Source organism: Lampetra planeri, chromosome 42, assembly GCF_965212315.1.
Source record: "Lampetra planeri chromosome 42, kcLamPlan1.2.h2, whole genome shotgun sequence".
Lineage (NCBI taxonomy): Eukaryota > Metazoa > Chordata > Hyperoartia > Petromyzontiformes > Petromyzontidae > Lampetra > Lampetra planeri.
This window is the reverse complement of record NC_136148.1, coordinates 9,085,038-9,112,104: the sequence shown is the minus strand read 5'-3', so window position 1 is coordinate 9,112,104 and position 27,067 is coordinate 9,085,038. Positions and strand designations below refer to the sequence as shown.

The following is a 27,067-nucleotide window of genomic DNA, read 5'->3' as shown; positions in this document are numbered from 1 at the left end:
TCGGCACCCTTTGTGATGGTTCCACAATGCACAGCGATCTTGGCAGCCTTGGCCGATGTGTGCACGATCCGTCAGCAATCTTGATCGGATTGTCTTGCAACCTCCATGGGCGTCTTGTTAAAGGCGTCGAATGGTGTCAGAGTCCACTCGCTCTTCGATATGCGCAACCGCCGGCCGGCACGGCGGAGTTAATGGATTATTCATTCCTTACGGAGGCACAGGCGGCGCTTGATACGCTGTGCGGCCACGCGAGTTCAAAGGGTGACCCAGCAGGAGTGCAAACTCGACTGCTATCTTCCCACGAAGGCACTGGTCCAGCACGGCTGCAGTGGCGCCTTCAATTCCCGGCGTTGCCCGCCAGTGATGACGCCGGCTGACTCGGGGGGGGGGGGGGGGGAGACGTTTGACGAGCTTCTTCACTCCATCGTGCCGCGTGTCTGCGGGTGTTCGTGCGCTCAATCCCACTGCTGCATCACCATCGCTCTGTCAGATGCAGCCGACTCACACGTGTGAATGTCCGTTTGGAACTCTCGCCAGCAGCGGAATACGGCCTCGGAAGATGACGGGACAGAGTTAAATCTGGGTTCGCTTTGAACAGGATGCGATTTGACGATGTGACGACGCTTGCCCATATTTCCCAGAGCGGCATTGGTTATTCATACCACTTCGAGTGATCATCAGTATTTGGCTTTTTTTGTTTTGTTTACGTAACTGGACTGAGACCAACAGCTTGCTTCACTTGTAAACCTCATTGACGATGAGGTGGGTGGGGGGGGGAGCTCCACTGCTAAGATGTGGAACCCTAAGAGGGGGATCCTCTGATAAATTTCATTTTAGAATTCAAAGGGACCCCCGTCACCGCCTCTAGTCTCTGATCTGTCACGGGTGGTGAGGCAAAGCCATGAAGAAGACTCGCTGGTGTAGGCCAATCAGTTTTAAGGACAATTACAATCATCAGAGCATAAATCTTGACTTAAAGCTTTCGTGACTGCAGGAATTCATATTCTTTGGGTCTTTCAGTAAAGCCACGTAGATATAATAATAATAATAAATCATAAAAAATAATCACATCATTATTTTTCTATCTACGTGGCTTTACCAAAAGACCCAAAGAATAATTATCGGAGCATGTTTGTTTGCATGTTTTTCATCATCTTGGATACTGGCAAAAATGTCCCACGGATTCTAGAAACGTCTCTGCATTCCTTCGTGACTAATTATTGTGCAGAGTGTGCGACTGAGCTCTCAATGAACCATCAATTAACGTCGATGCACGAAGCAGCAGCAGGAGAACAATAATAAAAACTACCCGCAGTTGACTCCTCGCGGTTAGGATGGCAGCAGAGACGCCACACCTGTATAGTCAACACCTACACACCTGTATAGTCAACACCTACACACCTGTATAGTCAACACCCTCACACCTGTACAGTCAACACCTACACACCTGTATAGTCAACACCCACACACCTGTATAGTCAACACCAACACACCTGTATAGTCAGCACCCACACATATGTATAGTCAACACCCTCACACCTGTATAGTCAACACCCACACACATGTATAGTCAACACCCACACACCTGTATAGTCAACACCCACACACCTGTATAGTCAACACCCACACACCTGTATATTCAACACCCACACACATGTATAGTCAACACCAACTCACCTGTATAGTCAACACCCACACATCTGTATAGTCAACATCCACACAACTGTATAGTCAACACCCACACACCTGTATAGTCAACACTCACACACCTGTATAGTCAACACCCACACACCTGTATAGTCAACACCCACAAACCTGTATAGTCAACACCAACACACCTGTATAGTCAACACCCACACACCTGTATAGTCAACACCCACACACCTGTATAGTCAACACCCACACACCTGTATAGTCAACACCCTCACACCTGTATAGTCAACACCTACACACCTGTATAGTCAACACCCACACACCTGTATAGTCAACACCAACACACCTGTATAGTCAGCACCCACACATCTGTATAGTCAACACCCTCACACCTGTATAGTCAACACCCACACACCTGTATAGTCAACACCTACACACCTGTATAGTCAACACCCTCACACCTGTACAGTCAACACCTACACACCTGTATAGTCAACACCCTCACACCTGTACAGTCAACACCTACACACCTGTATAGTCAACACCCACACATCTGTATAGTCAACACCCACACACCTGTATAGTCAACACCAACACACCTGTATAGTCAGCACCCACACATCTGTATAGTCAACACCCTCACACCTGTATAGTCAACACCCACACACCTGTATAGTCAACACCCACACACCTGTATAGTCAACACCCACACACCTGTATAGTCAACACCTACACACCTGTATAGTCAACACCCTCACACCTGTATAGTCAACACCCTCACACCTGTATAGTCAACACCAACACACCTGTATAGTCAACACCCACACACCTGTATAGTCAACACCCACACACCTGTATAGTCAACACCCACACACCTGTATAGTCAACACCCACACACCTGTATAGTCAACACCCACACACCTGTATAGTCAACACCCACACACCTGTATAGTCAACACCCACACACATGTATAGTCAACACCAACTCACCTGTATAGTCAACACCCACACATCTGTATAGTCAACACCCACACAACTGTATAGTCAACACCCACACACCTGTATAGTCAACACCCACACACCTGTATAGTCAACACCCACACACCTGTATAGTCAACACCCACAAACCTGTATAGTCAACACCAACACACCTGTATAGTCAACACCCACACACCTGTATAGTCAACACCCACACACCTGTATAGTCAACACCCACACACCTGTATAGTCAACACCCACACACCTGTATAGTCAACACCCTCACACCTGTATAGTCAACACCTACACACCTGTATAGTCAACACCCACACACCTGTATAGTCAACACCAACACACCTGTATAGTCAACACCCCCACATCTGTATAGTCAACACCTACACACCTGTATAGTCAACACCTACACACCTGTATAGTCAACACCCACACACCTGTATAGTCAACACCCACACAGCTGTATAGTCAACACCCACACACCTGTATAGTCAACACCCACACACCTGTATGGTCAACACCCACACACCTGTATAGTCACCCTCACACCTGTATAGTCAACACCTACACACCTGTATAGCCAACACTCACACACCTGTATAGTCAACACCCACACACCTGTATAGTCAACACCCACACACCTGTATAGTCAACACCCACACACCTGTATAGTCAACACCTACACACCTCTATAGTCAACACCCACACACCTGTATAGTCAACACCCACACACCTGTATAGTCAACACCTACACACCTCTATAGTCAACACCCACACACCTGTATAGTCAACACCTACACACCTGTATAGTCAACACCCACACACCTGCATAGTCAACACCCACACACCTGCATAGTCAACACCCTCACACCTGTATAGTCAACTCTTTTAAAATCCAAGGTGAATTGTGTGCGGCGTGGCCCAACTGGCCTGTTAACGCCTCTTTACTCACAGGGCACGGCGGGGTTGGGGTGCAGTTGCTGAACTAGTGGCAACGCATCAATGAATGAAGCGTGGACGCAACTGAGCGTGCTGGATGCGGCATCGCCGCTTCCCCGCCGTGCGATCACATGCGCGGTGCACGGCAATGGAGCAACGCGCACGCACACGCGGCCCGCCCGGCAATTATAATCTTAACGCTTGGCACACTAAAATTAAATAACCTCGCAAAATATCGAAATGTGATCGATATTTTGCGAGGTTATTTAATTTTAGTGTGACTTTCTCCTAATTTTCAAGCTTGTGTGCCGTGCCACGTCGTCATCTTACTTGCGCAGCAGCAACACGTTGCCGTCCACTCATTGATATGCTAATTTTCTCTGCCCCCTCCCTCTCTCCGTCCCCGCCCCCCCTCTCTATATTTAAGGGACCGTCACAGAAACGACCCCTCTCTCTGTGCCGATATGTGTCCTCTCTCTGTGTGTCCTTGTGACGTCTGTCTGCTTGTATGTCTGTCTATAGTTTTCTAGTTAGATTTTAATTGCTATTTCTTTTATGCCTGATTATGATTGCTTGTGTTGCAATCGAAACGTCGCTATTATTTTAATTTATTATTTTATTTTTAGACGTGACTTAACCGAAAGAACCAAAGAATAATTCCTGCAGTCACGAAAGCTCCAAAATTAAGATCGTCTCGTGGCTTTTCTGTACGGCATTTCGCATTTTTCTCTCCAAAACGTGTCCCTTCTCCACACCTATTGCCCAGGCCTCCCGTCGACCATTTCCCCGAAGCAATCTTCACTAATCCACAACATCCAAGCGCCGATTCCGCCTGATATACAGCAGAGTTCGATCCCGACCCTGGCGCCTGTATAGTTGGAGTTTGCGCGCCCTCCTTCCACGTGGTCGCGTGGATTATTCTTTGGATCTTCGGTTCTTCCCTCCACATTTTGAATCAACATCTTGCGTTTAGAGTATTTGGCTGCTATACATTTCCACACGATAAGCCACTTATTTGAGCTATCGTTTGTGGCCAGGTCGCTTCTATAACGTAGCTATATATCTCGGTGGGCCTTAGCTGGAGATTACAATGAAACACTAGTTTTGGTGTATTCCGTTATCCAAGCTTTTCCCGGATAAGTGGAGTGGCGCAGATGTAGAAAATGAACCCCGATTATCTGAGCCTTTGTGCAGCTCAGCGAAGTAAGTCGGGTTGCCGTGCCTGGCTTAGACACTCGGAGGGAGAACATCCCAACATAGCAAGAAAGGAGAGATCTGTGGCTAAGCTACCGCCATCTCCCGCGAACGAGCGATGTTCACCATCCACAAAGCACGCGCACAGAAGCTGATTTCATCGCTCCGTCTCCTCTGAGGGCGTTTTCCCTGACGAGTTCCCTCCATGGGCTGCAGCCTCATCAACACCCTTGGCCATCGTCCATCATCCCTCCTCGCCGCCACTTGTCCCACCCACGCCCAATTGACTTCTAATTAAGTTCCGTTTTAAAGTGGTGTACCCTCTCTCGTCTATGCGTTCCTCTTCATGTCTCTCAGTATTATTACACATTCTTGCTTGGCTACAGAGCGTGCAATGGGTTCGGTTGTGTTGCTTCGACAACGAGATAGCTGATGGGCCCAAGGTGTCTCTCTGCCGGATCACGCAACGGGATGGTCCACGTGTCTGCTCTTGACCCAAAGCCAGCGGAAGATGGAAGCACATTTTCCACGCTGGAATCCGGTCCATACCACGGCCACTTATGAGTTCCCAAAGAGTGGCAACTCATTTGGCCAAGCCTGGGGGGTTGATTATGGGAAGCGTTTGACACGGGGGCTTCGAACGAGGTGAGAAACGCGAGCACTCGCATCGACCCCCCCCCCGCCCCGCCACCAAAGCAATAAACGCGGTTCTAAAAAACAAGTGATTGGCTCACTTGGGCGTAGCGGTGGTGGCGTGCGAGTGCCACGTGTTCGTGCGCCAGAGACGAGTGATTAATGCTGATGTCGGTGGCGAGAGAGCAGAAGAAGAATAAAAAGTGGGGGCAAAGATCGTCGCGGATCGTTTGAGGTCGCCGGGTCCCCAGCGAATTACAGCGCGGATCAGCCTCGCGGGGTCGGCCAGAGCCAGCGGCAGCCGCGTGCGACACCGGCGTCAGCTCTGACAGCAGCCACCAACTCTGCTTGCATAATCACGTATCTCTCGTGATACAGATATATACACGCGCGGAGCTGCGAGTCTTCATAGGCACGCTCCCTACATCTCGGCCGACAAATTACACGACTAGAATTGACGAGCGACAGTTATTGTTGTCATCGTATCAGCGATAGGAAATTAAGGGACTGTACGAGCAGCGAGGCGCGCTCACAACCCAGCGCCCCCTCCTGCGAGCCCCGCTCCCGTCCCCCGAACGTCCAGCGAGAGGTCCCCGCAGCGGCGGTGATCGGCGGCGGCGAGATTCACTCGGGAGCCATCGGCTGAGCGGGGGGGGGGGCAGCCATGGGGTGCGGAGAGGAGATGGACCTGCACGTGCCCAGCTACGCCGAGCTCGACGAGCGGGAGAAGGACACGGCCGGCGACCGGCCCAAGTGGGACAACAAGACGCAGTACATGCTCACCTGCGTCGGCTTCTCGGTGGGGCTCGGCAACGTGTGGCGCTTCCCTTACCTGTGCCAGAGCCACGGCGGAGGTGAGTGTTATGGGACGCACGCGTGGACACGCACACACACAAGCACACACACACGCACACACGTGCACACACACACGCACACACGTGCACACACACACGCACACACACGCATACACACACGTGCACACACACACGCACACACACACACGCACGCACACACGCGTGTCCTCCGGGCTGCACGAGAGATGCAGGCCACCGTGATGACCATGCTGACCACTGGCCCTCGCCTTGTCGCTGTGGTCTAAACTAAAACATGTTTTTATTTCACCAGGTAAGGCCCACTGAGCTACGCAGCTCTTTTTTCAGAAGCAACTTTGACCACAGATGATAGCTCAACGAAGTGGCTTATCACGTGGAAATATATAGCAGCCAAATACTCTAAACGCGGGATGTTGATTCCAAATGTGGAGGGGAAAACCGGAGGACCCGGAGAAAATCCACCCGACCACGGGGATAGAGACACGCAAACTCCAAATATAGGTTCTGGATCAAACCCACGACCTCCTGTATACCAGGCGAGGCAGTTAACATCTCGCCACCGCGGTCAGGGTTGCGATACCATGCTGCGCAAAGCTGAATGGATTTCCATTCAACTCTAAAACAAGTCTAAGGTGTCTCTTGTCGCGCAGTGTTTTACTGTTCACCTTTGGGGTTTCGTAAAGCTATCGTTGCAAGTCTTAGTATTCGATTCATTTTCAGTCTCGCCGGCTTTTGTGGTGAGATCGGCATCAACCACTCAGCTACGCACAGCCCATGGTTTAATCTCTGCAATAAATCAACAGAATGTACAGACCTGCGTCACTGCACTTCTGCTTGAACGAGTGGCCATGCTAATAAATAAATACATCTCCTGATACGTCGCGCCGGTCAGTGTGGGGTGGTGGCGCTGAGGATCGATTTACAATATCAGCGGCCACTGCCGTTAGCCTTGGCCGGGGATCGAGCTCAGGACGCCGGCCTGATAGCGTAGCGCGCTAACCACTGCCCCACTACTCACTTTCCGTAATCAGCCAGTCCATAACGCGTGTGCGTGGATTTCTCTAAGGCAATGCTTCTACTTAACCTTTGCTGCAGCCTTGCACCCCTTTGATTCTCGATCATTACAACAGTGTACAATGTTAATAACTGCACACAGGGTTTGATGAAACAAAGTAATTTGTTACTTACGTGCCCGTGTTTAATTAGTGTTTCGATGATTTACCTTCTAGACAAACGTGGCCACGTCTCGCACCCCCAGGGGGTGCCTGATGCACCCCCTGGGGAGCGAGACGCACCGCAGCTTAACAAGAAGCGCTGCTCTCAGGCGACCCCTCTGCGGTTGAGATGGCTTCACGATCGTTGTTGCATCGTGAATTACTGCGCAGGCGTGGATGTGCGAGTGCCATTGATGCCACATTCACGACCCCTCAAAGCGAGTTGGCCAGGAGGACGATTGGGCAAGATATTTGATGCTGCCAGGTGGTGAGGGCCGCAGCTGCCGAGTATCTCAAGGCCCGGCAGTGGTGGCCGTGTTGTTGTGCCCCGCGGGGTATGCGGCGGCGGCGGCGGCGTCTGGGCCCCGTCGCTCTGAGAACGCTCCACGCTGCGGACTCCTCGAAGACGCGGCACGAGAGCCCGGAGCGAGAGGCGACGTCTCACGGGCGCACGCCTTGGGGCACACGGGTGGCCAGCTGGGCAGCTGGGCAGGTGGAGGGGCCCACACCCCGGGGCAGGCGACACCCCGCGGTGCCCCGCGTGCCGCGTCGCTCGCTCGACGTCGCCGCGCAAGCTGCGGCATGAAACGTCTCTCCCCTCACTTCACGGTGGACTGGCGGCCGCGGTCGTGTGATGTTTAGCTCACTCTACGAGGCATTCGGGGGTCACCCGTTTCAACTCCCCGGGAGGTCGTGGAAATGATGTCCTGCTGGACATCTGTGACAACAAAGAGCTTTAGAGCTCATGGGATTCCTCCAGGATACATTCTCAAATGAGAGGAGAGATTATTGACTCCCCGCCGTGTACACATTCAGCAGCCGAGCGCGCGTGCAGTGTGTCTGTGTCTGCGTGGACGTGTGTAACGCTGTAGGGACGGAGCGCCCCTACAGCGTGAAATGTTCGAGCCCGTGAGCGTAATTATGATGTGATTAAGCAACAGCAGCCGCGATATAGAACAGCATAGGAGCGACCGTGCGAGACAAATCAAATATTGGGGCCCCATTTGACTGATTGCCGCACCCCCTGAGCTGATAATACAGTTTACTACGCCACTGATTATAACCTTGTTACTACACCACCGCTTCGACTCAGTTAACGCATTACTTTGTACATCACGAACAAAAGTAATCCCCCCAACACCCCCACTGGTTCACGGGCATCTCGATAGCACACACACCGATTCTACGCCGCGACTCGGCACAGGCTCGTGGCTCTGTCTCAGGTGAGCCGACTCAGAGCCACGCTTACCTCGAGCCGCCTCTGAGCACCGTCACGGGGCGGCTCAAGGCCGAGCTGAGCCGCCGTCACTCCGAATCCGATCGTAAGAAGCGTCTTACCCCTTAGCAGCCAATTCACCACAATGCCACCACACGCTCCGTGCGGATCCTTAGGCAATGCTTCCAAAATACCGCCTACTCACCACCACCTACTCACCACCTACTCACCACCACCTACTCACCACCTACTCACCACCACCTACTCACCGCCTACTCACACCTACTCACCGCCTACTCACCACCTACTCACCACCACCTACTCACCACCACCTACTCACCACCACATACTCACCGCCTACTCACCACCTACTCACCACCACCTACTCACCACCTACTCACCACCTACTCACCACCACCTACTCACCGCCTACTCACCACCTACTCACCGCCTACTCACCACCTACTCACCGCCTACTCACCACCTACTCACCACCACCTACTCACCACCTACTCACCACCGACTCACACCTACTCACCACTCACTCACCACCTACCCACCACCTACTCACCACCAACTCACCACCTACTCACCACCTACTCACCGCCTACTCACCACCTACTCACCACCACCTACTCACCGCCTACTCATCACCTACTCAAGGCTTGCCCAACACCTACTCGCCACCTACTCACCGCCTACTCACCACCTACTCACCACCACCTACTCACCGCCTACTCACCACCTACTCACCGCCTACTCACCACCTACTCAAGGCTTGCCCAACACCTACTCACCACCTACTCACCACCTACTCACCACCACCTACTCACCGCCTACTCACCACCTACTCACCGCCTACTCACCACCTACTCAAAGCTTGCCCAACACCTACTCACGGCCTACTCACCACCTACTCACCACCTACTCACCGCCTACTCACCACCTACTCAAGGCTTGCCCAACACCTACTCACCGCTACTCACCGCCTACTCTCCACCTACTCACCACCACCTACTCACCGCCTACTCACCACCTACTCACCGCCTACTCACCACCTACTCACCACCTACTCACCGCCTACTCACCACCTACTCACCACCTACTCGCGAAGGCCGGCACAGTGGCACACGAGGAGGTGGGTGGCCAGCACCACGCCCGCCGCCTTTGTCTCCTCGGTGGCGATGTTTACACACTGCAGCAGGTACTCATTTGAGCCTGACTTGACCTAGGGGAGGGCCATGACCGGTCCAGATAATCGTCACCGGTGTTGGCCGTGAGCGGGAATCGAACTCGGGTAGCCGCCAGTCTGTGAAGGCCATCCGGTGGGATCTTTGTCTTCGTTGCGTGCAGGAGCCTTCATGATCCCGTTCCTGATCCTCGTGGTGCTGGAGGGCATCCCTCTGCTCTACCTGGAGTTCGCCATCGGCCAGAGGATGCGCAAGGGGAGCCTGGGCGTGTGGAACACCGTGCACCGCGGCTTGGGCGGCGTTGGTAAGGGCGGCCGTGGCCTCCACCGGCACGAGGGTCGGGCAGGGTTCGTCCGCCGACCCGGGCCTCACTCGCGGGGTCGACGCCCTTCGAGTCTGGTCTGGCGGTATGACAGCAGCGATATCCATAATGATGTGGGGTTTTTGGGGGGTTTTGGGTTAGATCGCGTAAATACTGTATAGATGTTGTGTCGTTAAACCCGCCACCCACCGCCCGACACAGCCAATGAGTAAGTAAGGTTTGTCGCGTAAACACAACGTGCCAATTAGTTGCTGCTTCAGCACACACCGCTTGTGTGTTGGAGAGGAAACCCACAACGACGTTTACAATTCGAGTACCATGACGTTTCGCCGGTGAAGAATTGCGAATAAATCCTCCGGCTATGGTCTTCAATATTGGTTTAATTGGTCGCGAAAGCCTACGTGTTGAACAGCAGCGAAATGTTCGTTCGCTAAATGGCAACGCCATGGTCTGCTGGCCGCTCTCAGCAGAGGAGAGTTCGTGTCGTGGCTGCTGTTCCTCCTCCTCCATCGAAGGAGCGCAGACCACAGTGGCTGCCTTTCTAGTCCGGTGTTCTTCACTCGTTTTCAGAGGGGGCCCACTTTCGCCGGTAAGACATCATCAGTGTGGTGAGGGCCGCCACACATTTGAAAATATTGGGGAGTTTGACAGCAGCACGATGATGATGATGGGGGGTGTTTTCACTATCCATGTATTGTTGGGGGTCTGCACGTCAGGGGCCGCACTAAAGGCCACCAGGACCACCAGTGGCCCGCGGGCCTTGCAGTGAAGTTGGCTGGGATCACTGATGCCCCCCTCGCACGTGAAGGGCACACGAGTGACGTCATCACATCTACCCCTCTATTTAAGGAACGAAACAGGAGGATTTCTTCACAAATCTGGCGGTCACCTGATGAAGCTAGTAATGATGACATTGATGACGGCGATGACGTTGATGATGGTATTGATGACATTGATGACGATGGTGATGATGACGCTGATGATGGTGATGATGACGATGATGGCGATGACATTGATGGTAATGATGACATTGATGATGGTGATGATGATAATCATTTTCCTGCCTCAGCAGGCTGCCTACTGTACTTTTTCACCTGAAGACGATTGCTTGTGTTGCGATCGAAACGTCGTGATTTTTTCTTATTTTCTTATTTTTCTATCTACGTGACTTTACCGAAAGACCCAAAGAGTAGGTGATAATGACGTTGATGATGGCGATGATGACGTTGATGATGGCGATGATGGCGATGAGGAGGAGTGTACGCGACGCTGCCGCCCGTGCCGCGTGCAGGGATCGCCTCCATGCTGGTGTCTCTGCTCGTGGGTCTCTACTACAACACCATCATCTGCTGGGTCATGTGGTACTTCTTCAACTCGTTCCAGGATCCCCTGCCCTGGAGCTACTGCCCCCTCAACGACAATCAGACAGGTTTGGCGCCTCACGCTCCTCCACGCCTCCCGCAGCCAGTGGGAGCCTCGGTGGAGGGCAGCGGCACAACAAAGACAAAGATCCCCCATACAGCCTTAAACAGACTGTCGGGGCAAGTGCTGTTAGCGAGCAGCACCTGTGAAGGCCGGCACTGTGGCACACGATGGGGTGGGTGGCCAGCACCACGCCCGGCTGACTTTGCCTCTCTAGTGGCGATCTTTACTCATTGCAACGGGTAATCAATTCGTGGCTGAGTCGACCTAGGGGAGGCCCCAGAGTTCACATATTCGTCATTAGTCTTGGCCGTGAGCGGGAATCGAACCCGGGTCATGAGGTGCGTAGCACAGCGCGCTAATCGCCGCACCACCGCTCCCCACAACACAGACACCGACAACAACAACCGCCATTCGCTACTAAGTGGCGGTGACGTCACCACGACGCTTGTGCCAGGCCATGTGCACCTTGAGGCCACGTGAAGTGTCGAACGCCTGCCGGCAGGAGGTCACGGGGCAGATCCAGGTGCCATGGGTCGACTAACTGAGATTACTGGCTGATGCACCACCTTTGCCCCCTACTGTACCAACTTGCTGTGCTTTAGCCACTCGGCGCTCTGCTGATTGTTGTGAGCGTCGTTCCTCCGCTCTCCGTTGTTGTTCGAGAGCGACTGCCTCAAACTGCCCAGTAGCGTCCTTCACGAGCCTCCGCCACAGAGGCCGATCTTGACACCGCTGGTACCAGTCATTGGCAAGTCCACTCAGCTCCACATCCTCCTGTACCACATCACCCCATCTCTTCTCTAGCCCGTGCCGCGCCCGTTTTGCCCTCTCGATTCGGCCGAACAAAAGCTGTGTAGGCATGCGGTGGCTGGACATGCGGGCTACATGACCCAGCCAACGCAGCCTTGCCTGCCGGAGGAGCTCACCAATGGGACTTTGTCCAGATTTTTCGAGGATTTGTGAGCTCCTCACACAATCCAGCCTGGTTAAACCCAGGTTGGATCGTAGGCAGGCCAGCCTAAATGTTTCTAACCGGCGAAGATGTTCCATTAGGGAGGCCCACGTTTCGCAAGCGTAGAGAAAGGATGGAATGACTGTGGCCGAGAAGACCTGAAGCTTCGTGTGGAGCGAGAGACCAGGTAGCTTCCACACAGCATTATGCAACCGATGAAAAGATAATGCCGCTCGACTGATTCAGAGTGAGACCTCCGCTGTTAAACCGGAGCTGGTCATGAGCACACTGCCAAGGTATGGGAAACTCTCAACTCTCTCCACAACTGCCCTATCTCCGATTGGGAGTTGTGGGGGTGGAGTGTCCGATGGTACAAAATACCCAGGCAGGTGCTTAGTTTTGGTGGGGCTGATGGTAAGGCCCCACCTCTTGGTCGCAAGCTCCAGGTTCAGCAGCAGCGCCTCCAACTCCTCCTGTGAGTGAGCAGCAATTACCAGATCATCGGCATACATAACGTGGTTGAGCAATAGGGAGCCATCCCTTGACCACACCCGGGCATCGATCAACCTCCCATTGCATCTGTATCAGATGGAAATTCCTCCGGTACAGCTATTTAAGGCTTCACGAACTACGTGGTCAAAATAGATTTTAAATAATGTGGGAGCCAGAGGACATCCCTGTCGCACCCCAAGGTGTACAGGGAATGGCTCTGACTCCCGGCCACGTAGTTTTACCCGGGCCCGCTCACCATCATGAAGGTCCTTAATGATCGTGAGCAGAGGGTCAGGGACTCCTAAAGTATGAAGAACAACCCAGAACCCAGACCTACTGATGGTATCATAGGCCTTAACAAGGTCAATAAAGCAGATCTACAAACCTGTTCCTGGGGGTCGGAGATTGGATCACTATTTATTCCCCTAATGATGGTAATAGGTGTGGCGCTGCAGGTTACTTTTTTGATGGAGTTAAAGAGCGATTTGTGATCGCGGGCGATTGAGGCAGACTCCATCTCCTCAGCAACCCGCGACCACCACCCATCCTTGCAGCATCTCACGGCTCTCTGAACCTCCTAGCGAAGGCTGCGGTAAGCCTCCTCATTCTCCGACGTGGGATGCTGTAGCCGATGAGAGTGGGCCTGTCGCTTTTTCTCAGCCAGCTTGAACAATTCCTCTGTAATGATGTAGCAGCCATTGCAGCTGCATGAGCCACAGTCCTAAACCTCGCCCATTTCCCCTCGACATCAGGAGGAGTGGGGGACGATGCCAACCCCAGCTGCAAGCGATGATGAAATTCTCGCTTGTAACTTTCATCAGCTAGCTGAGACCATGCCACTAAGGGTTTGAATGGGGTCCTGGGTGTACACCCACCACCGGAGTCGAAGAATGACAGGCGCATCTTACAGATAACAAGTCGATGGTTAGTGGGCAGATCAGCTCCACGGTAGGTCCTGGTGTCAAGGACAATGGCCCACATCCGCTGTTCTTTCACTATCTAGTCCAGCAAATGTTCTTGCTTGGACCTGGCATGCATCCATGGTGTGGTGGGGATGCGCCGATGCCGAAACAGCGTGTTGGTAATTACAAGCCCATGGGCTGCACAAAAATCTAGCAGCCTCCTGCCGTTGTTATTGAGATGATCTGGCCCATGCTTTCCAATGACTCCAGACCAGATGCCAGCATCATGACCAACTCGGGCATTGAAGTCACCCGACAAGATGACTCTATCCCGAGGGACCACTTTAGCTAGCACTTGTGACAGGACGTCATAGAAGGGATCTGACTCATCGGCCTTGCCTGCATCCCTCCATGGATGTTCGTCTTCAGTGGGGGCATAAGTAACCACGACCACCACTCCTCACCTCTGGTTGATGGGAAGGCGAGCCCAAAGTAGCCTGGGGCTTACAGCTTCCCACACCTCACCGCCACGCTCCCACACCCCCTTCATTCTTTTATTCAGAAGGAAGCCACACCCTGTTGTTTGACAGTCTCATGCCCCAAGTAGAGGACCGTCCACCCCTCATGGTGGCAGGACCCAGAACCGGTCCACCGGACCTCCTGAATACCACAGAGATCCAGGCGGTACCGGTCCAGCTCCCGACAGAGGAGTGGCAGCCTCTCCTCTGCAGTGGGCGTTCGAACATTCCACGTGGCCATACGCAGTGGTTTTTTGTTGTTTTTGGAGGAGCCCCGAGGGTAAGGATTCAGTATCCTGGATCCACTAAATGGGGTTTGGTCAGGAGACGTCATCGACGCCTGTCCCCTCCGGGGCCTCCGGCACAAGCTTAATAAATGTTTTACTTCGTAGTTTAGTGGTAGTTAATTGAAGGTGGAGGGGTTACCAGCCCCTCGCACCCATCCAGAGCCCTCATTTGGCCGCTGTGGTGGCTACAAACGCCATGAGGGGAAAGGCCAATCGGAATTGGCGCTCCCCCCACGGCACTGCCCACGACAGCGTTTCCATCCGGCACCACGAGCAGGTAGGGGGTTGTTTTGCCAGACACAGACACACACATACTGACACACACACACTGACATACACACGCGCGATGTCCGCCAGTGTTCTTCACTCATTTTCAGAGGAGGGGGGGGGGCATTTTCGCCGACAAGGCATCATCAGCGTGAGGGTCGCCACACATTTTAAACTACTGTTGGGTTTGACAGCATGGCGATGATGATGAAGATGGGGGGGAGTGTTCACTCGTTGTGTATTGTTGGTGGGGGCCGCACATCAGGAGACCGCGCTGAAGGCCACCAGGGGCAGGGGCCGCCAGTGGCCTGCGGGCCTTGCAGTGAAGAACGCACAATCGTGTTACACGATATCGCAACATCCGCTCTGGATGTATAACGAAGTGTCGAGTGCGCAAGAGATGCTGCCGTGCTGTAGCGGTCAAGCACGCTGGACTTGCAATCCAGAGGTGGTGTGTCTGTATGTACGCGTGTTGAACTTCCTTCGCTCACCGTACGTAGCCAACCGTGCTAATCGGAGGTGCGGCTGGTCACCGGTTCAATCTCCCGACGCGGCTGTTGAAGCGATGCTGCAGGGGCCCTTCAATCTCCCCTCCTACCACTGCCCTTGTCCACACAGCGGTGCACAGTACGTGGGGTCAACACAGCCAGTCAATTGGTTGTGTGGTGGGGTAAGGTGTGGGTACTCCTTCCCCTTCCAAGATGTCTGGCCCATTATGGAAGAGTAGGCCAAAATATGCCTCTTGTAGTCAGTGGGCATGTAGTGACGTACGCCTTGTATATACGTACGTTGAAATTCTCTCACACTGTACGTGGCCAACCGTGCGAATTGGAAGTGCCTTTAACGGTGTAAGAATGTATTATTTACAAAGAATGCGAAGAGCATGCATTCAGGCTGTCGGAATAACCGAGACAGAGGAGAGACCCCGAGACGGCAGGAACACGAATGAGACAAAGCTTGAATCGTATGCGTGGCCACTTGTGCCAATTCATCAGATTTCAGGGGGGTGGGGGGTGATAAATCATGACAGCCAATTCAATGCCTGATTGCCTGCTCTACTGCTTTATTTTCTTCACTGAAGTGCCTCTTGTACATGAGATATTTCAGCAGTTGCCAAAACGTATTACCGCTCACCATGAGTCCAGATGTCAGTCTTTCATTCAACAATTTAAAAAGCCAAATTAGATTGGTGATGACAATGGTGGGAATGCTGGTGTTGATGATGGCGGTGGGTTTGTGATGTTATTGATGATGATGTTGGTGATGGGGGTGAGTGACGACAACCCCCACCCATTGAGACCCTGAAAATTGTTTCTTGATATTTAGCAGATAAAATACATGGAATGTTTGTAGTCATTACTAAACTGGGTCCCTATTCAAAAACCTTGGAATTTCGGGACTTCCCCCCCCCAGCCTTAGGAAGTGTCTAAATCCGGCTCTGATTATGGTGGTAGCGACCAGGTTCATCGTGGTTTTAATGATGACGATGTTTTTGTTACCGATGGTGACGTGCGGTGGCGCAGAGCAAGTCCCAGAATGTGCCAAGAGCTCCCCCACGGACTACTTCTGGTACCGCGAGACGCTTAACGTCTCCCCCAAGATCGACTCGGCGGGCGGTCTGCAGTGGTGGCTCGTGCTGTGCCTCATTTGCGCGTGGGCGGTCGTCTACGTGTGCACCATACGCGGCATCGAGACCACAGGCAAGGTGAGAGGGCCACGCTCCTTCCCCAGAAGTCAACGCAACGGCCGCCACGCTCGCTCTCCCGGCAGCAGCAGCAGCGGAGGCAGCGGCAGCAGCGTGTTCCCCGCCCGGTAGGCCGTCCTGGTTATTGCCGTTGGGCGCATTGAGCGTGAAATCCGACGCGTCGTCTGCCTCACGGTGGACGTGAGGCGAGAAGGCCGCACTTGCATGCCCGGCGGTTACTCGGTTGCGCTCAGGCATGGCGGTCATCGTCGCGCGGACGAATGTCGACTTGCAGACCGGGTGCTGCGTCATCTTTATGTCCACAGGGACAGCTGCCCCTGGGGGTGCCCTTTTGACATGCGTTGAGATGAGACGCTGTGGTACTAAGTCTCTCTTCTCGCGTGCAGGGCGCTCGCGTGCAGCTCCATCGAAGACAAAAAAACAATTCTGAGCGCGGCGTTCGTTTGGGGCGGTGCTTCACTGCTGTGTCCCCCTGTCACACAGGCCGTCTACGTCACCTCGACGCTGCCCTACGTGGTGCTCACCATTTTCCTCATCCGTGGCCTCACCTTGGAGGGCTCGGTGGACGGCATCATCTTCCTCTTCACTCCCAACGTGAGTCCCGAGCCCCTGGCAACCGAGGTGACCGATTTTCAGCCTTCATGAGCAACTAAACTAAACTATAAACTAAGTATTTTATTTATTTTACCAGTTAAAACCCACAGAGCTAAATAGCTATTTTTCAGAAGTGACCTGGCAACAAATGCAAGCCCCAACGAAGTGGCTTATTACAGCAGCAGCCAAATACTTTAAACGCATGATGTTGGCTTTAAATGAAGAAAAAACCCGGAGGACCCCGATAAAAATCCACGTGACCACAGGGAGAAAATGCAAACTCCAAATATAAAGGTGTCAGGATCGGAATCGAACCCAGGACCTTCTGTATACCAGGCGAGGTAGTTAACATCTCGCCACCGCCAACACCGCCCCCTGCATGGTACTGAGGGTGGAGCTGTCACCAACAGCTCGTGTCACTGAGATATTTGACTTATTTTGAGGCATTTTTTAATTGCGCACAAGTTCCACATTCCGTTGTGGAATCCGCACACTGCCCACTCACACCGCTCGCATACACAGTGTTGCCCAAACAGATAAAACATCTCCTCCACTTAACAATTAACGGCCCCTTAATAAAGCATTAACGGGACAACTCCCACAAATAATATGCCTTGAGACTATTTTTGACGATTTGACATTACCAACATTGGTCGAAATTATTAACTTCTGTTCACCGCAGGGCCATGAATGCAGATTCGAGCAGCGCCTGCATATCGGTGCGGGTAACGAGCCAGAGCGCTGTCTCAATGTGCACTCATTAATAAGGGCCGAGCTAAGTCCAAGGGTTTTGGGGAGCATTCTCTTAAAAGCTCCTTCTCCAATGCCACGTGGCCCCAACGGTCTGGGCGCAACGCCTCTCGGGCTACGTCCGTAGCCATGTTGTATCACGGCGGTGCCGTGCTATTGTGCGATGACGAGATGGTGAAGCGTGCCTGGAAAAGAAAGGCCTTCGATCCACACATTCTGCCTGCAGCGTGAAATACCGGCAGTGTCCATGGTAGGATTGTTCCTATGGTTACTACACTCGCCACGGTGACGAGATGTTAACTACGTCGCCTGGTATACAGGAGGTCGTCGGTTCGATCCCCACCCTGACGCCTGCTGCTGTATATTCGGAGTTTGCGGTGTCTCTCCTCCCGTGGTCGTGTGGATTTTTATCCAAAGTCCTCGGGTTCTTCCCTCCACAGAGAGTATTTGGCGGCTATAATTATTCACATGACAAGCCACTTCATTGAGCTATCATTTATGGCCAGGTTACCTGATAAAATAGAAATACTTTCACTTGCCCCCCCCCCCCCCCCTGTGTGATGCGTTCCGTACAGATCTCCGAGCTAGCCAACCCACAGACGTGGCTGGACGCCGGCACGCAGGTCTTCTACTCCTTCTCGCTCGCCTTTGGAGGCCTCATCTCCTTCTCCAGCTACAACCCCGTGCAGTGAGTCGGCGGGTGGGCGGCCAGGGGGGCAGTGGCACAATTCTCACCTCACGAGTCCAAAATCCACCACCACAGCCTTTACCCAGCCTGGGAAAACGCCGCATTGAGTCGCCGCTTTACCAGAGGAGTGAATCGATAACAGAAGCGCCCCCCACACGCCCCACACCCCCTCCCCTATTTTCCCAGGCTCTTATCCTCCGCACTTTTTTTCTTCAGCAAAACCGCGGCCGTGGCCCCGTGCCTCGCGTTGAAACGCCACTCGCAACCAAGACACATCCCAACGTGCACGCCGCACATCTCTCGCTCACTCGCTCGCTCGCAAACAACACCAAGGTTGCCTCCTGTGTAAATTAACGCAGTGGTCATTTTCGATCACGGATCGCGTCAACGCCACTCAGAAACATTGCCCAGATTAAACGTTAATTATGAAAAAGCTGTAATTTTTTAGGCCATGTTAAAGCCAGAATGCGGACTTGTAATGACAGAAGCTGTGTTGTCTTGTTGCCTCTCATTGTAATATTTTGTTTGTATGTATGTACGTTGAACTTCTTTTGCACCGTACGTAGCCAATGGCTCCACTCTGAGCCACCCTGACCTCTGAGCCACCCTTTCCTCTGTTCGCAGCAACAACTGCGAGCGCGACGCCGTGGTCATCTCCATCATCAACGCCTGCACCTCCATCTACGCCGCCACCGTCATCTACTCCATCATCGGATTCCGTGCCACCGAGCAGTTCAACGCCTGCTTTGACAGGCGAGAAAGCGGGAGCCCTGCGATGAGCGTCACACATTCATCAAGCCGATGCTCTGTGGACAATTCAATTTGTGTGGCTGTGTCGGGTGGTGCGGGGGTCTTAACAGCACAAATTTGGTCACCGTTCCCTGGCCTAACCCAAGAGTCAATTATGGAACGCATCGGTTGCGTGTCCACCTCCTCCGAACAAAACGGGAAGGATTTCTCCTTGTAGTGGTCCAACAAATAGCAGCTTTTCTACTGCGTTAGATTTTTTGGAATTGCACTGCATAGTGTATATGGACGGTTCGGTGCCTGCAAAAGCTCCTGGCATGTGGAGCAAAACGTCGAACATTCAACCTGAAAATGCACAGCACAACTGCGAACAACTCCGCGGTGGTGTCACGTGACCAAGTGGCAGGGTGTGACGTCACAGCCACGACTCTCTCGAATAACACTTCTCCCCTTGTGGCAATGACCTCGTGCTGAATGCAGTAACATCTTGTTGCTTACAAACACCTTCGACCTGCCCGAGGGCTACGTGACGCAGTCGTCGTACTCCACCATCCTGGAGAGCCTGAACGGCACGAACCCGGACACCATCGCCTCGCTCAGTCTCAACACTTGTGACCTCAACACCCTGCTGAGCACGGTGAGCCCCTCCCTCCCTCCGTCTTCCCTTCCCTCTGTTTTTTTTACACTCATATTTTATATGATTAATTCTGTGTGTATGTGTAACGCAACAAAGATCCCTCGTACAGTCTTTAACAGACTGATGGTGCAAGTGCTGTTCGCGATAACTTTTGAAGGCCGGCAGGGCACACGAGGGGGTGGGCGGCCAGCACCACTTCCGGCCGCCTTTGTATTCCCAGTGCTGATGTTTTCACACCGCATTACGTACAGTACTCATTTAAGGCTGAGTCGACCTAGGGAGGCCCATGACCGGTTCACATTTTCGTCACTGATGTTGGCCATGAGCGGGAATCGAATTCGCGTCGCCGGGTTCGTAGCACCGTGCGCTAACCGCTGCACCACCGCTCCCCTCCCACTCGTCTGCCTGCATTTGGGATCCAACGTCAAGAGGCACGCGATGGGCGGTCTCATGCACGCACGTGATGCGGCATGACAACACCGTGACACATCGCAGCGCGGTGCAAGTGACACGTGTCGCGATGTGTCCTGCCAGCATGGCATGAGGTGAACGTCAAAGAGAATGGTGCGGTGGCATCAGGGTTCAACTTTGCCAACGAAAGAGCACATGCTCTAAAATCACTTAACTGTGTAAAACTACAAGTCATTGTCGCTCCTTACTAGCACACTATACTCGTCCACGACACACGGCACCACGGTAGCCTCGCGCTGTAAGAATTGCGCGGATCCCGAGCGCGCTCGTGTCCCGGTGGCGCAGGGAGTGCAGGGCACGGGGCTGGCCTTCATCGTCTTCACCGAGGCCATCACCAAGATGCCCATTTCCCCGCTCTGGTCCGTGCTCTTCTTCATCATGCTCTTCTGCCTCGGCCTCTCCTCCATGTTCGGCAACATCGAGGGAGTCCTCACGCCGCTGCTGGACCTCCGCATCTTCCCCAAGTCCGTGCCCAAGGAGGTCCTCACCGGTGAGGGCACGGCACGGGCCACGGATTCTTGCGGAGAATTAGCGTTTGGCCAATGCGAAATAAGTTCAACATACAACATACATACAATACATACAAGACTCAACATGGCTGCAGTGGATAACGGGAAGGTCTTTGAAAGTGAATGTTTACACTTCACCGAGGTGCGTGCACTGTCATCAGTGAGTGCCAGTGGATATAACGGAGTTCAGCTGTGAATGGGGTGGCCACCTCCGAAGTACAAACGACTGGGACACGTTGTGCATGTGAATGCATCGCCTTGAGTGGTGTACCATTATTATCATTGTTGTTGTTGTTACACAACTGACACCGGGACTTTTATTGTCCAGAGAAGAGCAACAGATTCCCCAGCGCTGCAGCTGCCTCCCCAAGGTCCACCCTGGGAAATCCAGGAGAGGTGGTCACCCCAGATAGGGGTTGTCATTCGCCTGTTGTTTGCTGTGAAAATTGACATCCGTGTCTGCCATGGACCTCCCCCGTCACCCTCTTGTCTGCCGCAGGCCTCATCTGCCTCTTCTCAATGCTGGTGGCGCTGCTCTTCGTGAGCCAGGCTGGGAACTACTGGCTCACCGTGTTCGACAACTTTGCTGGCTCCATCCCCCTGCTCATCATCGCCTTCTGCGAGATGGTCGGAGTGTCCTACGTTTACGGAATTGATAGGTGCGCCCGCCCGCCTGCCCCGCTGACCCCGCTGACCCCGCCCGCCCCGCTGACCCCGCTGACCCCGCCCGCCCCGCTGACCCCGCTGACCCCGCTGACCCACGCACAAACCGCGTCGACAGCTGGCCAGCAGCACCCATCCCGGCAGCGACGTCTTACTGAAATTCTATTTAACCATCCAGCTAGAATAGGAAGTGAAGGAGCGGTGGCCTTGTGATCGCATGTGCAGGCAGTGCTACTGCAGCGTGGCGCACTGGCCAGAGACACTCGTGACCCGGGCTACAAAGAAGGTGGAAATTCGGCTGGGCGGGGGGTAAGGCCCATGTCGTCGGGCGCTAGTGGCCATGCTGCACGTCGCCGCCTGTAGTCCAGCACCGTAGAGGTGCAACGGCGAGGGTTTGTGGATCACTCACCGCTGTTGTGAAAGTCCCTTGCCGTGGGCGCCGAAGAGGTGCCGTACCCTGGCTCCCCAAGAGAACGCAGTATGGCAAACGTGGACTCCGCCTGTTGCGTCTGTACGAGTGTTGCATGCGTGGGTTTTCTGCGGGCGCTCCAGTTTCCTCCCACATGTAAACACTCATTAATTGGCCGAGAACACCTTCATACGTAGAGAATTGCAGAGCTTGGGGGGGAGAGAGAGGGGTGGGGGTGGAACGACGCCGGCTGCTGCTGCTCTTCCCACTTGCCCACGATCCCTCCTCACGCCTCTCAGCCATTCCCTCTCTTCGCCATCGAGCAAAGGGCCCGTGTCAACCACAGTACACCACTGCTCGCGGCGAGTCGAGCGTCGACCCGTCAATGCATCCCGAGTCGGTGCAGTTGGCAATGCAGTCGGTGCATCTGCCAGTCCTCCCTGGTCTGTTGTCCCACAATACTTGTGCCCTCCTGCCAGCTGGCCTTCACCATTCCACATGCGACTCTTGTGGCAAGACCAGAATAAATACACGAGGTTCTGCTCAACCACGGAAAACATTGAAATATCAAAGCTGCTCTTCTAGCATTATTGGTGTAACCAGGCAAAACGACGCAACTTTAAAACCTCTGTCCACACAGACCGATGGACCAAGGCGTTTGTGATGTTCGTGGTGAAGCAGAGCTTTGTCTCTGTCCATTTATTATTTAATTATCCTGTCATAGGTATCCTGGTCCGGTGACATCACGGCAACGTTTGTTGTAAATGGTGGCAATTGTTGAATTTCTTGCTTTCGCCGCTGCTGGCGGGAAAAAAAAACACATTTCGTCTCCTCCTTCACGCTGATCAGACGTCTTGGAAGACGTGTAGCAGTACCCACACTTTACCCCACCACACGTGACCTGCCAATGGATTAATTGAACCTCATCGCGGTACCCCGGGGTACCATAGTACCCCGGCTCTCGCACAATGTCCGTGATGCAGTCATTTTTAGTCTGTTGAAAGTCTGTGATAACACGTGAGATGCGTATGCGGGCTTAGCAAAGATCGAGGCATGTGGGTAGCATCTAGAAGGATCCAGCAGCATCCCGGCTCGTGCGACGATGTTACGCTGCCGTACGACCTCTTAATTGCTGAGTGCCCATTAAACACTGCTGGGTCGCGACAATCAGCAGGGGTAGTCGAGATTGCAAGTCCAGCGTGCTGACCGCTCCAGTGCGGCAGCATCCCCCTACCGTGTGAGACACTTCTCCGAAGCGCACTCGGCGATTGTGTTCATCGTGTGTGTGTGTTTGCCGAGATTAAATGCTCCCCCGCGCTGTTGTACCCACACGCGCCGCAGGTTTAACAGGGACATCGAGTGGATGATCGGACACAAGCCCAACATCTTCTGGCAGGTGGCGTGGCGAGGCCTCAGCCCTCTCATCATGCTCGCCATCTTTATCTTCTACTTCGTCACACAAGTCACACAGACGCTCTCCTACTCCTCCTGGAATCCGGACTACGTGAGTGACGCACGCACGGGCGCACGCACACACGGGCGCACGCACACACGGGCGCACGCACACACGGGCGCACGCACACACGGGCGCACGCACACACGGGCGCACGCACACACGGGCGCACGCGCGAATACGTACTCTCCATGAACAGTGAGGCTATCCTGGGTAAACAGGCGTAATGACACTAAAGTAATAATAAAATACAGTCTGTTCTCCTATAAAGCGGTAGGAGCATTGCTGAAGAACACCGCATTATGGAAAAATCGCGTTATAATGAATAAAATATAATGTAGGGTAAGGCATAGTCCGCGATAACACGTGAGATGGGTACGCAGGCCGAACAAAGACTGAGGTGCACGGGTAGCATCTAGAAGGATCCAGCAGCATCCCACTGCCTTGTGCGGTGCTACGCCGAGGCAGTCGTACGACCGTTTATTTCTACTCACGCGACGTAGTCCGTTCGCGATCACGTTATATCTAATTCGCATCTGCATTATATCCAATTCGCGTTATGAAAACAGACACGCGTTATAGGAGAACAGGCCGTGAGACATGGGTCGTCGATTTAGATGACCCAGGTCTCGCGAGCATTTGCGCCGCGTCGCTTCGGTGAAAAGAGCCTCTTCTGTGCACTGCGTGGCCGCCCCCTGCGCAGGTGGACTTCCCCACACTGGAGACCCAGGACTATCCGAACTGGGTGGTGTTCGTCATCGCGCTGCTCGCCGGCGTGCCCAGCCTCGTCATTCCCTGCTGGGCCATCGTCTACGTCGTGTACAGCCGCTGTTGCCGCAAAGGCGGCCGCGGCGACAAGGAGCCGAAGCCTGACGACTCCGAGGAGCGCCTCGGGTCTGGCCTGGACCTCGAGAAGGCCAAGGTGGAGCCCGGCCACGATAACGCCATCTACTGCAACTCCGACGACGAGTGACGAGAGCTTCGCGCACCCCGGGGGAGGAGACCGTGATGGGCGCGTCACGGGCCGCCCTGCCAACTCCGCCTGTCGAACTTTACTTTTGGAAATCGCGCCGTTGACTGCTCTTGGTTATTGTGCAAAGTCAGGGTGTCTCGATTCCCGCTCAAAACGATTAATACGGTGGAATGTGCTCGTCTTGCCAGGCAGGTTCTCGCGGTCGTGCTGCGTACGGCTCTCCGAGTGGGATTTCGGGTTGTGCCGTGGTGTTCGAAATTTCGCTTCGTGTGCCGGAAGCTTCTTCAAGAAACTCAAATTCTGTTTCACCGATTCAATTGAGGTTCCAGAAGAAGCTCCCGGGTACGTGATGTGTCGGGTCACCGCACCGTGGCGAGCAGCGTGCGGTGCGAACTGGAAAAGGGTCGGACGGCACTCGTCTCTGTGGCACAAATAGCACATTCACATGGCAGGGACCAGTCTACCCATAGAATGACCCCCGTCGACTTCCCGCAAAGTGGTATCTATTTTATACACCGTGGAAGATGATTAGCCAAATTGACCCTGGTGCAGCAGTTGTGAATGTAAAGCGTTGTAATTGTGAGTATTGTGTTCTAATCACCTGCCTTGCTACTAAAAATGATGACAACTTTCTCCATAAGTCTAACCCTAGCACTAGCCTTAACACATGACCCGAAAGCCTGGGCACATGACCCTATGCTTGGTTCAAGCACAACCGCTGACTCTCCCCATAGCAGCACACCGCTAATCCTGGCTTTCAATGGCGCTGGAGCAAATGTCCTCCGATACTAACGCCTGAACTAATTCCATAAGCATGCAAATGACCCACCTTACTCGTCCTCACGCTGGCCCTGATGTGCACCAAACGCCGAGTGCGAACACCACCCACAAGCAAAACCCCTCACCTCTCAACACGCAATCTGACAGCGACTCTGATGACATCACAAACATAAATAATCCACCATCATTATCGTGGCCTGATTCCAGACAATCATATCCAATGTCTGCCAGAGGCAGTTAATCCAAGGAACCCACAGTGGCAACCGTCCCTCTGTGCCACTGTAACTTGTTGTTGCACCTTTCTGACCCCATGCCCCGACTGGACATGTGAAAAAGAGCTTCAGAGCTCATCGGATTTCTCCACGAAAAATACTTGATTCTGATTCGGATGTGGCGCAAGGCGCACGCGTGACTGGCCGGAATAAATAGCCTGGGAACTTGCAGCGTTGACGAGGGGCGTCCTGGCGCAGCTGCGTAGCGAGTGGAACATCCTCCAACTTGCGGTGCCGTTGGCAGAATCCGTTGCCGGCGTTTCTGTGTTTACGTCATGGAAGAGGCGATGTGTGGCTGTACGAGAGCGCGCCAAATTTCTCCCAAGTCATCCACGTCGTCAGCATGTCATTTTAGTTGCAGCATGGGACGTTTTTAAGTCGGGAGACTTATTACCCTCAATGTTTTTAAATGGGCACGTCGCGAAACCTGCGCCCCATCGCAATGATGATGCTTTCTGCCAGAAGTGAATGCCATCCGGTGTTGATTTTTGTCACATATCTGCACTACTAACAGGTTTAGATATGTCGTTACTTGCTTTGTAATACGTCTTATTTTGATGTTCTCTATTTAGCTTCTTGTGCTGCAACGGTTAGTCAAACTGTGGTGCAATGTTTCATGAGATTTCACATTTTGTAAATCTTCATAAACGCATTTAGCTTCAGCAAATGCATTTCTAAAACCAGTGGCTTTAAACTCAATCGTATCTTACCAAAATGTTGAAAACATTTGTCGTGTTTGAATTCCAAATAAACGTTCAAAGCTTTAGATTTGTCAAATAACGACATCCCCATTCCGTCTTCAGGGTGTCAGAATCTTAAGTGCAAAGCGTTGTCATCCGTGCAACGGCTAAACACAGTTTGTGTAGAAACTCAACACACTCGTCAACAACACTGTGGTCTCAAAATAAACAAATAGATAACAAAAAATCGGCGACATTTCGATAAATGGCCCTTCTTCATAGAACATTTGCAGATGGTTGCGGCAGGGTGCTGCAGTGGTAATACTTGTGGCCTCACATCAAGAAGTTATTGAGTTGGATTCCTGACTCGGGGGTCTTTCTGGGTGTGGTTTGTACATTCTCCCTCTGTTCTGCGTCGATTCCCTCCAAATTCCCAAAATTTCTCCCATAGCCACAAAAACAAACAAACCACACAATATTCTTGGTTCTTTCGGTAAAGTCACGTAGAAGGGAAACAATAAAATAATAAAATTATAAAACCATAAAATTCTCACGACGTTTCGACTGCAACACAAGCAATCATCGTCAGGTGTGAGAAAATGTTCTTGCTGTGGTTTTCACACCTGATGATGATTGCTTGTGTTGCAGTCGAAACGTCGTGAGAATTTTATTGTTTTATATTTTTATTATTTTATTGTTTCCCTTCTAC

At 53.0% G+C, this 27,067-nt stretch overlaps 1 protein-coding gene across 1 annotated transcript; it reads left to right on the top strand.

The window, feature by feature from the left end:
• The first annotated feature begins 5,523 nt into the window (after positions 1-5,523).
• LOC144732384 (sodium-dependent neutral amino acid transporter B(0)AT1-like) lies at positions 5,524-26,444 on the top strand. Its single transcript, XM_078613888.1, has 12 exons — positions 5,524-6,263; positions 10,026-10,166; positions 11,476-11,613; positions 16,551-16,732; positions 17,216-17,326; positions 18,652-18,764; positions 19,389-19,517; positions 19,992-20,148; positions 20,905-21,109; positions 21,628-21,787; positions 23,542-23,704; positions 24,357-26,444. The coding sequence occupies exons 1-12, from the start codon at positions 6,074-6,076 to the stop codon at positions 24,624-24,626; spliced, it is 1,959 nt and encodes a 652-aa protein (XP_078470014.1). The 5' UTR covers positions 5,524-6,073; the 3' UTR covers positions 24,627-26,444.
• Positions 26,445-27,067: the final 623 nt, after the last annotated feature.